The 13,218-nt window shown below is 46.8% G+C and overlaps 1 protein-coding gene across 2 annotated transcripts in view; it reads right to left on the reverse strand.

Moving 5' to 3' along the window:
• The window catches only part of LOC6899116 (probable serine/threonine-protein kinase ndrD), a 35,863-nt gene that overhangs the window by 12,065 nt on the left and 10,580 nt on the right, over window positions 1-13,218 (reverse strand). The window contains exon 4 of one of the 2 annotated variants that reach the window (XM_033377812.1): window positions 1,395-1,437. The exons of the other annotated variant lie outside the window; for it this stretch is intronic. Coding sequence (XP_033233703.1) covers window positions 1,410-1,437 — 28 coding nt within the window. The 3' untranslated portion in view covers window positions 1,395-1,409. Of the gene's footprint in view, window positions 1-1,394; window positions 1,438-13,218 lie in introns of those variants that run through there. 2 annotated transcript variants of the gene reach the window in all.

Consider the following 13,218-nt stretch of genomic DNA (forward strand, 5'->3'; position numbering starts at 1 on the left):
CCCACCCCTTCTGCTGCTGCTGAAACTGTAATCCAGCGATTTCCCTCGAATTCTATGCGCTTTTAATATCGCGCTGTGGCAACTTCAAGTGATTTTATTTAGCACCCAATATTCTATTCCTCCCTCCTTTCCTCTCGCTCCTTGTCTTTGTGATCTAGGGATCCGGGGTGGACAAAGTTATGGGCGACACTGTACGGCGGCGTCGCTTTGGGGGGCTATTATAGTTATATTTTTATTACGAGCAGAAGAAGCAGAAGTTGTGATGCGGGCACTGGCACTCCACGTATCTGCTTTCATCACCCAAGAGATGTTATCGCCGAAAAGACTGTCACTAATTAGAATACATTAAGGGCCCCCCAAACACAGTCCGCTCTCCCCTTTCCATTTTCCCTTCGATACGTAAAAGTCCGAATTCTATTAATATATCGCAGTACAATTCTTGTTCAATAATCCCTTGTTATTGCACAGAGCCACGCAAAAACGAATATCTTAGGCATTTGTGAGAGGATCTATGAGTATTGCGTTTCAAGAATGGATTTTGGGTTAGAGGGAGAGGAGAAGAGCTTTCCTTGCTTCGGCTCTCTCCCGCTACTGCTGTTGCTTCCAAACTTTGCAAAGCCTTTGCACTTCTTCTCTCTTTGCACACTCACTCAACAAAACGAGTACAGCAATGGAAAATAACGGAGGCTACCAAACGGAGGCTATGCCAACAGAGGGATCGTGGATCAGGAATCTGTATGTTTATCGCTTATCATCGTGTACACATTATCAATTAATAATTCGTTGCTTCAATTAGGCGCCACACAATTACAACCCTCCCTCATTCATTCAGATATTGGCAATCAGGGAAGGTGCTGCAGCCTGAACTGATTTGAACTCTGTTTGAACGTGAGAGAGTGAGAAAGAGCGACCGAGAGAGAGGGCGGTTGAAGAGTACGCATACGTGTGCTCGTATTTGCCTTTGCTAAACAAAAGAATTCCGCAATACTTGGCGATTGGCAGAGGGAGGGGTCATTACGCGGCTGTTTAATAAACATTTCTGGATCGGTGACCTCAGAGGTGGTGTTCTCCCTCCTCTCACCTCTCCCTCCCTCTGCCGCTGCCTCTACTTTGTGGGGGGCTGCTGTTCATATATTTAATTGCTTTTGATGTGCCGTTTGATGTGGAAGTTTTATTTGATTATGACACCTGAATGACCTGCGGCCTGCGTATGCCTTCCGTGATGTGGCAAGGTGTGAAAAATCCACACACGGAGCAGCACAAACAGTGAGCGGGGGACAGAGGCGGAAGTGAGGAGGCATGAGAGAAAACCTCTCTTCTGTTTATTTAAGCCATTTTAATTACCGCTAAATGCTGAATGCTAAATGCTATATGCTAAAAGCAATTCAAGCCCCAGTTGGGAGGTAAATTCAAGGGAAACTCCAGTTTCCAGAATGGCTAGAAATAAAAAAAAATCGGGAATGAAAGTCAATAAGCGCCAAAAATCTCGAGCTATGCAAAAACTTGGTCCACGCCAAGCGTCGAGCAATTTATATTGGAATGTCTTGTACTCCCAAGGAATTCCATCGACAACCGTCATCCGGCCCCCTGCTCTTCGCAGTCGCGAAGGTCAACCGAAATGGCCAATAAAATGAAATTCCAGCGCCATGGCCACCAGAGCCAATGCTAAAGCCAATAAAAATGCAACCCATTTGAAATCGATGACAAATCGAAGAAGCATCCAAGGGGATGAGAAGGCCGGAGTGGCAGTAGGAGCATTACAGCGGAAAGGAGGAAAGTTTTTGCAGCTTAGGGCGGGATTTTCATGGTTTTCTGCCCACTGCAAAAGCTGTGCGTAAGGACACAAGGCACTGAGAAGCTGAGAAATCTGTAGATCCCGTAACTTCGCGATGCTCTTGGATGCTCCCGGAACCACCTCCCCCTCATCCTGGAAGCCACACTTTGAGTGGCTTCCAATTGAGTTTTCCCTTTGTTTTTCCGGCCAGAAGCAATTTTGAGGCGGCGGCAGATTTTGGGAGTTTGTTTTTACGACAACAATTCCGACTCGTCCCGGACGGACGGACGAAAGTTTGCGAGGAAGCGAGAAAGCAGGGGAGAAGGGATCACAGGAGGCGTCGTGCCATGTAAAGCGACCATTTCGTTTGGGTTTTTCTTTTTTTCCTTTTTTTTTTTTGCTTCTTTGGCTGGTCTCCGGAAATTGCTGCCATCGATAGCCCGTGTCCGTGTCACCCACCGCTATTCCAGGTCCCCCACTTTTCCTGGTCCTGGCAGACGACACTTTTTGCAATTTATTTCCATTCTTTGGCTGCGATTTGCATAAGCGCCAGTCAGCGGCAGTGCCGTACCAGTTCAAAGGACTCTCAGTCTCCACCGCGGAGGAGAAGCATCCAAAAGGAACAGAGGAACAGATTAAGACAAATACAAATCAGTGCATAATTTTTCTATTAAACCATTTCGGGGGTCAGACAGACGGAGAGAGAGTGGCGAGTAGGCACTGCCCCCCGTGGAACGTGCCACCTGCCACCTGGATCCCAGGCCAGTCCGCACGGCTGATGCCGATTCTGTCGAGTCCGCTTGTCGGTCACGTGCCACCCATCTATAGGCACCGACTTTTGTCAGAGTTTGAGCCGAGAGACAGGCACGGACCATAGACACAGGACACGGGGATACGTTCCACTGTCACAGCTCGACTTTTCAATTTTGGCGCAGTTTATATTCAATTTTTGGTCACTTTAATTCGATGGCCAGCCCACCACCCCCCTTAACAGATTGAATACTAGAGTACTCGTTGCACTATTGCCATAGTTTCTACCTCTCTATAGATCTCTCCTGCTCTCTCTCGTTCTCTATCCATCCATCCATTCCCTTGGCCATATGCAAATAGGTGCGAAAGTCGGGCGGCGATTGAAATGAAATACACGGCAGAAATTAAATGAATACGTGGGACAAATGTTTCTGTTGCTGCTGTCTGCTGCTGGCTTTATATGTCATACATATTCAATAAAAGGCAAAAATGCAAATTTGCGAATTTCGAAAATGGAAAGTGATGGCAGAAACAGAAAAGCAGCATGCGACACAAACGCAAACAATCGAGAAGCGATTTTGAGTCTGTCTCTGTCTCTGACTCTGGATTTTGCTCCCTGAGGGGCAAAAATAGAAAGAGACAGAGGGCGAGAGCATAACTTTTCATTTCAGGAATCATCATCATCAGCATTCATAACCACACACACACACACACACACACACAGATACAGAGACACACGACATGTATCTTGATACTCGTACACATGTTCGACTTAACTCCTAACATGGGGCCAGCATTTGAAGACAGACATTGAGAAATATTTTGGAGCCAGAGACACGGCTCTCAGAAGCCGCCGTATGGATACCCTGTCAAGCACACTACATGCATTTTGTTGTTGCTTTCCCGGGCATTCTCTTTGGCATTTGTCTCTTGTGCGTCTCAAGCCGAGCTTCAATGTGCACGCGGTGTCATGTGGGAGCCATTCAGTGCAAGGATGAGTTTCAGTCCAAGGGAGAGCTGTGGATCAATCATGGGAGCTCCAATTATGTAACCCTCTGGCAGAGGTGTATGCAACACTCGACTGCGTGGCAAATTAAGGCGAATTAAAGGAAATGTTAGAAGACACTCGTGAGGTAGTCGGAGCTACGACAAGTGTTTGACTGATGCTCCAATATGCTCTATACGACTCCATCCACTCGGCATGACTCGAGTCCATGGCCAGACTAATATTTGACTTGAAAACCTGAGCAAATATCGTATCTGAGAGTCGATCCACAGATCGTCGGATTGGCTGCTGTGCTCTCCTGGAGAGAACGATCTTTCAGTTCAATACCATGACCCTCCTCTCCCCACCCCTCTATCACCCAGCGCCATCCGTGTATTTCATCCAAAAGGTGGAGTGGGATATGATGGTAGCGTGTGGGGTGCCATGCACATTCATAACTCGGCACGAAATAAATAAGAAAAATTGTATACCGCATTGGGAGGGAAGGACGGAGAACTGTCGATGATATCAAATATCAAGTGCTGGCCATAAACAACTTGACCTTGGGCACGTAGCAGAACCCCCCACACCTCCCTGGTGCTGTGGCAGGCAGCTAGCTCCATCGATGGCTGCAACAGACGGAACTGAACCGAGCCGAACAGACGACGAGTTAAGACGAGTCGAAACGCTCCGATCCAATGCTCATCGATTACCAATTCACGTTCACACGTTCACAGAGAGCGAGGGCTCCGTCTCCGTTTGTCCATGGCTAGAAATCCGCTTTGGTCATGCTCATAAATGTGGCTAATTTGCAGCGCAACTATGCCGCACAATGGTCTGTGTGTCGACTGTGTGCCGATTGGCGATGCTTCTAAAACACCTTGCCCCTGGCACGTTGCCGAACTGTTGGCTGATTGAAATGCTGCCTCTCTGGCTCTGGTTTGCTTTCGGTTCGGTTAGCTTTTGCTTTGGCTTTGTTATTGGATTGGTTTGGTTTCGTTTTGCTAGGATGGGGTGAGAGAGAAGTCAAAATTGTACCAAAAACGTGATTCAGCTAAAGTTTCTTTAACATTTTTTGTGTTGGCTTCCTCCACTCCGAACCGAACAATGCCGGAATTCCGAATTTTGCAATAGTATCTTTTAGTATTTTTGGCACGCAATTGGAGCTTCTGCCATTACCCATTACCTGGTATCCTATTCCCCCTTTGGTTCGCTTCCAATCTCTGGACAATTAATTTCAGGAATCGGTAGATCCCATTCAAGGGAAATTGGATGCTGCTGCATCCCGAACGATGATGATGCCTCATTTGAGGCGGTCACTCGTTAAAAACAAAAATTTCCATAACCGAGAGTGGGTTTTCCCGTAACAGGTACGATTCAGAGTACAATTACGAGTACGAGTACGAGTATTATATAGATTATTCGCTTCAACCATTTCACACACGAGACAGAGGCAGTAGAGGAGGGAGGTCAAAGGCCACATATAATTTTAATAGAATTTCCATAACGATCACTTGCCACACAAGTGATGGGCCGATGTGGCGATGGGGCTTGGCTTGCAATAAAGCCAATTTACGCTCATCAAATCGAGGGGATCGGGGACCAAATTCATTTGAATGCCGCACCAATGACGGCGACTGACGACTGACGACTGACGAAGGGGCGTGTGGTAACCCATCGAATCATATCCGAAAAGTGCATAATTTGCAGCCTCCCAGAGCATCCTAGGAATCCATAAAGCTCATGGCAGGCACAGCAATTACTTTGTCCCCGGTTTGGGGGTCGTTACATCTCTCCATGCCACTGCCCGTGGCACTGCTGCTCTGTTGTTTTTCTGCTGATGTGCAAGCGAACTTAATTACGTAGATAAAACACGGGTAGCACAGGACAAGACAAGCCCAAGCAACAAATAGATATCATAGAATATCAGAAATCAGAATATGGTCAATATGGGTTTCGTCTCGGTTAGAGGTGGGGTACAACCAGCTTTGGGGGGACCTTTCTGGTCTATACTCTATATTTTTGAGTATCGGGTATAAAAAGCTGGACTTGGATCGAGTGTCGAGCATGGAGCGGAGTGCAGCGAAGAGAAACCCAAGTAAAAAGCCATAAAAATGCGCATAAAGCGCACAAAACTGATTGAGAGTTTTACCCAGAGATACGCACACATAGATTCAAGTATCTCTGATTCATGTGTGAGTGTGTGAGCATTAAGGAACATCACGCCACAGCCAAAGAACATTAAAGGAAATTGACGCGGAAACGAAGCGAATAAAATCTACCCGAACTACTGCCAGAGCCACAGCAACAGCCAAGTAGTCCGGCCAACAAGCAGTTTCCAGCTATCACCAAACACACCCATACAACACACAGCCAGACACACAGACACACTGATAAGAGTCTCTTCCATCGACAGCATCGACAGAAAAGTGCTTACTTCATTACGCATAATTTCCCTCTGAGCCTTTTTCTTCTTTTTTCGTTATTCTTCTTCTTCATTCAGTTACAACATTTTCATTTCATTTTCATTTCTTTCCCCCTACCAACAAACACACACACATACGCCCCTCTCTCGGAATGACACACAGAAAATTGCCAAGAGACTTGCTGCCACGCATCCTGAGAGGGGGGTGGAGGGGTGGCAGTGTCTTGCCCTTGTCCTTGCCCCTTATCGTTGCCACTAAATGAACTACGAGGCAATGGCCCTGAGATAAGATGAGGGTGTCGACTGTGTCCCGAGTCCAGTATCCGCTGTGCGCAGTGTCCAGATGTCTGCAGAAGTCCGGCCACATGCCACATGTTGTTTCGTTGGGCAAAAAATTATGTGCTGATTGCAGTCGGCAGATAAGCGGAACGGAATTAAACCCAAAGAAATTATGACCATGCGGGCGATTTGGCTGCGTTTCTCTATCTCTTGCGTGCCGTATTGTGGAGGGGAACGGTGCGGAGGGATAGAGGAGTGCAGGCAGATACCCGAGAGATCTCATCGTCTGGCCTCACAGATCAGGGCTCTATTCTAAAGATATTTTCCATATTTTCGAAAAGATTTCCATTCCATATCCGTAGATTCGAGAAGTGAATATCCCAGAGGAAAGTGGCATTGGAAAAGGATCATTTGAGACTTCCATGGAATGGAAAACTGGAAGAAAGTATTCGGGGAACAAGTCATTTAGGTGATTCCGATGGCTCTTCTGATGAGAGACAGGCCAATCGACTGGGGGATACCCTCTAAAAGTCCTGCTTTCTCCACCTTCGCTTCCTGCTGCTGCTAGAAAGGGAACTTAAACCCAAACCTAAACCGCAGCTGTGTCAAAGATTTGCAAAAGTTGCATTGTAAAATGCAAAAATGGAGGGACCTCTTGCGGCAGGGGCAGGAGCAAGGCAAAGGCAGGAGCAGTTTCAAGGGGGATTTGGGGATGTAGCATCAGTGGCGTGTCTGCGTGTGAAAAGTGTGCGACGCAAGTGTGCGTTTAATAGCTCTGCGGCTGTCGGCTGTAGGTTGTCGACTGTCGGCTCTTGGCTAGCGGATGCTGTAGGGCCGGGGGGTGAGCTGCCTCGAAAGGGGTAAGACCCAATCTTGGGGGCTCTTTAACTTGATAAGTACACAAGACAAGACCCTGGCCGACACACATACACATGGGGCACAGCGGAGCAGAGAAGCGGCTGAGGAGATCGAGAGCCGGAGCTGGAGCTGGAGACGGAGAAAGTTTTCTCTACGTCTTGGCCGGGGCCTGGATTTTGCGGCTAAGATGAGAGTTTTAGTTGTTGCTTTTGGATGTAGGTTTTGATTTTGTTGTTGCTGTGGATGTTTCAGCTTCGGCTTTGGCTTTGTCTCACTTCCACTTGTCTATCGCTGACTGTCTGTCGCTTGTTTCTTCTTCTTGGACTTTTTTGCCCATCGCCTCTGTCTGCGTGTTTTGTCTTCAGCTGTTTTGGGGCACGCTCTTTCTTGGGTTATTATAGCAAATTATTTGTTTTGACTTTTAGTTTTTGCCGTCAACTGAAAGTGGGAGTGGGAGTGAGAGGGGAAAAGAAGGAGGAGGCATTGTTTGTGTGGCTTGTAGCAGTGCCCCAACTGCTGCTGCTGTTGCTGCTGTTGCTGCCGCTTCCCAGCTGCGTCAAATTACCGCCTTTGTCTTTGTCTTTGCCTTGCGTGCGGCTTCCCGCCATCTCTCTCTCTCTCTCTCTCTGGCTGTCATTTCTCATATCTGAGGAAATCTGCCTTTGGATTTCCCCTTTCGTTCATCTTCAATCTCCATTCTTCTCCATTAGTTTGTGGCTTACGGAAGGTGCTCTCGCTCTTTAATTAACCCCCCCACCACACCCCTCCCATCTGCCCTTCAATTCCCCGGCAACATTTATTGTTGTCACTTGCCACAAATTTCCATTCGAGTGGCATGGCAATGACAAACCCCCTTCAGCGGAAAAAGGTAACATCACGCATACGCCGCGTTAATACAACCCCATCCCGCTCTCTCTGAGTGTGTGAGTGTACTTATGTAATTATAAGAGTGAGGGGTAAGATAGAGACAGAGGGGGGTGGTATGGCCACAGCAGAAGAAAAACCATAAATTATGCATTTTATTTGCTTAAATCCTTGGCATCGTAAGAAGGGTACGCTCCCAAGGATACGGATGCCCAGATACCACACAAGTACATAAGAACGGATGCAGGTACAGATACACAGATAAATTTGTTAAGTGTTTTAATTAATTTACGAAGCGAGTGCATTTGTTGTTTAGACTTTAAAGTTGCGACAAAGCGGCAGAGCAGAATCCTTTGCCCTTCCCTCACACCCTCTCACCGAAAGCAAAACAACAAATAAATATAACAAGTAAACAGTGTAAATTTTGCCCCTACCCATGCCCCATGTGGCAAGCAGATTTGCAGACAACGAACAAATAAGCTTTGGCAACAACTTTGAAGCGTTGCAGAAGGGGGCAGCGGTGGGGCAGGAGAGCAACAAGAGGGGCAACAGAAAGAGCCACGAAACTGCAAAACTCATTGCACTTTAAATTGAAATCAGTGCAAAAGATACAAAAGGTTAGCGCAACGAGTCCATGCCCCGCAGTCAGTGCTTCCAGTCCTTGCCCCAACTCTGTAGCTGCCGCTGGCTGTGTGTGTTGCAAGTTGATTCTTTTTCCGGCTGCCTTTTTTTTAGCGTGCGCGCATTTTGCGGTTGACAGTTGACACAGTGCTCTGTGGCAGAGTGGCAGAGTGGTATTGCCAGGAGGAGCTGCAACAGGAAAGGGTGCCAATGCTCCTGCCCCACTCTCTCCACTCTTCATTCCCCTACTATCCAGTGAGGAGTAGCAGCAGTGGCACTTGTCTGGCAATTGGTTTTTGGTAAATTTTGCACTGTTTAAGCTCTAAAATGCAGCCATTAAAATGTGCTTTCCTGTCCCCTTGTGCCCCCCCCCCCCCCGCATGCCTTCTGGCCACTTCTGTGTGTGTCCTCATTAAGTTTGCGCATTTGCCATATTGGCTTTAAATATTTAAGCGCCTAGCATTTGTTGTAAACGTTAATTGAAGTCAAATACAACGTGACTGCAGAGGCAGCGGGCAGTAGGCATGAGGCAGCTGGTATGTGGAATGGCAGATGAAGCAGCGTATGCGGGGGCTCCCACTTCCACTCCCACTCTCAATCGCCCCATCATTATCATAGACGGAATCTACTAGCCCATCGCTGACCATCGATCAAGAGATTTACGGAATGCAATAAACCACGCAACAAGCAACGAGAAAACAAACACAACTTTCACCCAAAAAAAAAAAAACAGAAACTGGTTCGCCAAATATTACCTCATAGCAGCCGTAGCTGGAAGTCGTGAAAGATTCAAATAAATCGGAGATTCAGAGAGATTAACGGAGACACACAAAAGGTAATTAGAGAGAGAGAGAGAAAGGCACTCTGGGGATGTGGGATGACGGATTCTGCCTCGTTCTGTCTCTTCTAGAGAGAATGTGATGCGGGTCTGCTCACTGAGTCACTTCTATCGTGGAAAACGAATCAATCTGAACCCCTGGAAACCTCTTCCCCACTCCACAATGCCAATCCCCAGTTCATTGCACAAAAGGCAAAGCCGCAAACAAAATAAAATTATTGTAAAAAAAAGATACAGATAGACAGAGAGGGAGAGAGGCAGAACTTTATCTCCGCTTAGCCATAATATAAATTATGAACTTTTGTTTAAAACCGCAGCAGCAGCAGCCGGAGGAAAAATGAAGATTGAAAATCAAATCTGGAAAAATCCGATCCACGGATACCCAGGGTTGGGCATCAAGAGTATGCGGATAGAGGCAGAGTTACTCCTGTGTTAATCTGCAGATAAGGCGGCAGTCACGTGTGTGTGTCATGGCATATCCTGAACACAGGGAGTGGCCTCTCCGATTGAGTATTTATGCGCTCATTTGAAAACCATCAACAATAATTTTATTGTGCTTCCCGTCTCCATTTGGCATTTGTTTGGGGCCTGGCTTTTGTGCGAAATTCGAATGTGAATTTGAATCTGAATCCACAATGAGCAGTTTTGGTGCTGGCTTTGTTGTTGCTGTTGCTGCCAGAGGCATTGAACTGTAATGGCCAGAACCGAAAAGCAAGCACACAAGACGGTAAAAAAAAAAGGGAGAGGGGCACAGTTTCCCACTGCTCAAGGCCTGGCCCCAGCGAAGGCCCTAGCAGAGACGCTGATTTATAGCTGTTAAAAAGTTATTAAAACAATTTTAGCCGCAATTAGTGGGGGGACTTAATGGCAGTGACACAATTACCGTGGCTCGGACCGCCAGACCTCATTCCTCATTCCTCCATTAGATTTTCGTGTCTTTTCGGGGCCACGTTCTGCTTAGTCTTTAGTCGAGTCGATGATTCGATTGAATCGAGTCAATCGAACGGGGCTATCATCCCATTGAATGGATCTCATTTTCGGGGTGACAATTTAATAAGCCAGAAGATTGGCTGCCACAGGTGCTGGCTGCCCTGCAGCACCACCAACTCTCTCTCTGTGCGCCTCTGGATTTATCTTTGTGTCCGTGTATCTCTGTCTCCTGTCTGTCGGTCTGTGCACTCTTTCGAGATTCGTTTGGCAACTTGTTTTGCGACTCTAGTCTGTTTATTTTCTGCTACTTCTGTGGTTGCTGCTGCTGCCTCTTCTGTTGTTGCTGATGCATTTTGCCGGCTCATTTCAACTTGGCCCTAATGCATTCTTCATACAAACATAGATACGACACACAGACATGTGCATAGATGGAGGGGCATGGGGCAACGACAGGCAGCCGCAATTTGTTTGGGGAATGGGGCATGGAACTGGCTTCTGCCCGTCTTCCTTTCCTTGGACTGTGGCAAAATTTTGCTTTATTGGCTTTATTGACTATTGGCAAGTTCTTTCTTCAGGTCTCCCCTCCCCCTCCCCCTCTGCCTCCCCACTGATTGCAGGGTATCCCCCGATTCATTTCCCCCCGATTTCTGCTGGCCGCTGTGTTTATTCTCTTACAAAAATAAATAAACCCAAGACATGGGCCCGAATCAGTGAAAGATTCCCCGGGCCAGCAGGACAGAGCAAAGCCATGAGACACCGTAAAACTGGAAAGTTGTTTGGTCAGTTTTACTACTTGCAACAGCCGCCACACAGTCACAGTCACAGCATTTAGTGTCGAGTGACGGAGTGTTGCAGTAGCGAGGTGTCGCTGAGACCTGGTTGTTTGGGTTTTCTTTGAGGGAAAACTTATGGAAAAATCACTCAATTTACCGGCAGCAGCAGCAGCTGCAGAATTGCAGCGAAATGTGTGTCACGTGCGGAGATGCGTGCCACAACATCCAAAACTGGATTCTGTCCCAAGAACCAAGATCGGAGAGCGTCTCCCTCTCTATCTCTCTCTCTCTCTCTGCTTCCATGCCACTCTTTAGATGAATATCTCCAGCTCTGAGAGAGTCGCTCGCTGTGTTCGAGATTCAGAAACAGGCCTCGAGACCTCGAGGTTCTGTGCCACTCGAGTATTTTCTGGGTCTTTGTGGCTGCTTTTCCATTGGTTTTCGGTTTAAATCTGGTTTTTGTGCCTGTCTCTCTCTTCCTCTCTGATTTGTTGTTTTGTTGTTTTCTGCTTCGGCTTCAGATTGTTTCTTTTTTGGATTTGCATGAGGCTGCATGTTGACACTGAAGTTGAATCATCGATATCTTGCAGATCCTTTTTTGCAGTGCAAAATTTCGTATATTTTGGGGGTTTTTGGACTGGTAAACTGGTTTTTGGGCTGCGACTGGAAACATACGTCCGTTCAATCAGTTCAATTAGCTCGCCAGAGGGAAAGAAAGAAAAGAAGCCATAATAATTAAGACGTTGGTGGAATCCAAATGTTGTTTCGGCCAAATTGCTTTTGATTTATGCCTCAAGTCGTAGATGGGGGCATAGAGTGGAGTGGCTTGGCTCTGGCTCTTAAAGCCAAATTTTTGACGAGCTGCAAGCGTTAACCTTAGGAGATACACTCGCACAAAGATACAGAGATAAACATATACAGATACAAAGATACAAAGGCAAAAGTGAAAGTAGCCGAAAAAAGAAGAAGAAAATGAAGAAACTTGCACTCTGTCGATCTCTGTCTCTCTCCCAATCGCTGACGTATCCCTCTCTGTCTCTGTCTCTAAAGTGATTTTATTACCACTTTTGCTGCTTCTTTTGTCTCTGTTTCTGCTGTGCCTTTTGTTTTCGCTTTTGTTTTTGGATACCCTCTCAAAAGAGGTATCTCTGCACTGCAGAAAGAAGAGCGCTAGCCAAGGAAGGACCTTCTTTTTGCATACAAATTAAAACATAAACGATCCATCCGATTTATCCAGAAAACAAGCAAAAAATCAATTCAGAAATCCCACTAAACAATCTGCAAGAGTATATTTGCCTTCGCGTTTCTTTCTTTGGTTTCAAAAACAAAACAAAAAAATATTTGCTAAGAAACACAAAAAACAAACTTAATCAAAAGGCTACAAAAAATGAATACAACGATTTATATGTAGTGGCGGAGCAACGTGAGTTTTGGCCTCACGTTTCCTCTTTATTGCCTCTGCGGCGGAGACGGATTCGTTGTTTCTGCTTTTTCATGCCCGCTTTTGTTGCCTGCTTTTCATTTGGAGCTCCGTTTGGGCCGCTTTGTTGTTTTGTCGATCGGTTATTTAAAGATTTAAAGATTATGCACGGTCCACCAGGTCCAGAGACCCTTTTACCCTGGAGCCAACACTCCTGGCCTCCGCTGGAGGGGACTGGAACTGGACTCAGCGCCTCTCTCTCCCTCTCTCTGCCTTTACCCCTGCATTTTTCGGTGGCTGCCATAAGCTGCAAAAACTTTCGCTTTTTTTACACCTTTCTGGGGCCAAAAGAGTGGCGGGTGCGGTGAGGAGGGTAAGGGAGTTGTGTAATGTTAATTTTGGGACGAAGGCTGAGAAGGTGTTAAAATTGCAGATAATGCCTGCGGTTTGTTGTTGCTTTTTTGTTGGATCGGATCTCTCTCTCAAGTCCTCATCCACATCATCTGATTGAAACGGGTATGAGGGAGGATGGACTGCTGTTTACACTCGAATGGAAAGGAATCTCTATTAGGCGACCCAATTAGTGAGCGGTGCAGTGGAAGTCCAAGCCCCCTCTCACTGGAGGGGAGCAGCCACTCGAAGGAGGTATTGCCACGTGGTTTTCCCGCTCTTTCATCATATCCTGCTGATCATCTAAGCAG

Source organism: Drosophila pseudoobscura, chromosome 3, assembly GCF_009870125.1.
Source record: "Drosophila pseudoobscura strain MV-25-SWS-2005 chromosome 3, UCI_Dpse_MV25, whole genome shotgun sequence".
Classification (NCBI taxonomy): domain Eukaryota; kingdom Metazoa; phylum Arthropoda; class Insecta; order Diptera; family Drosophilidae; genus Drosophila; species Drosophila pseudoobscura.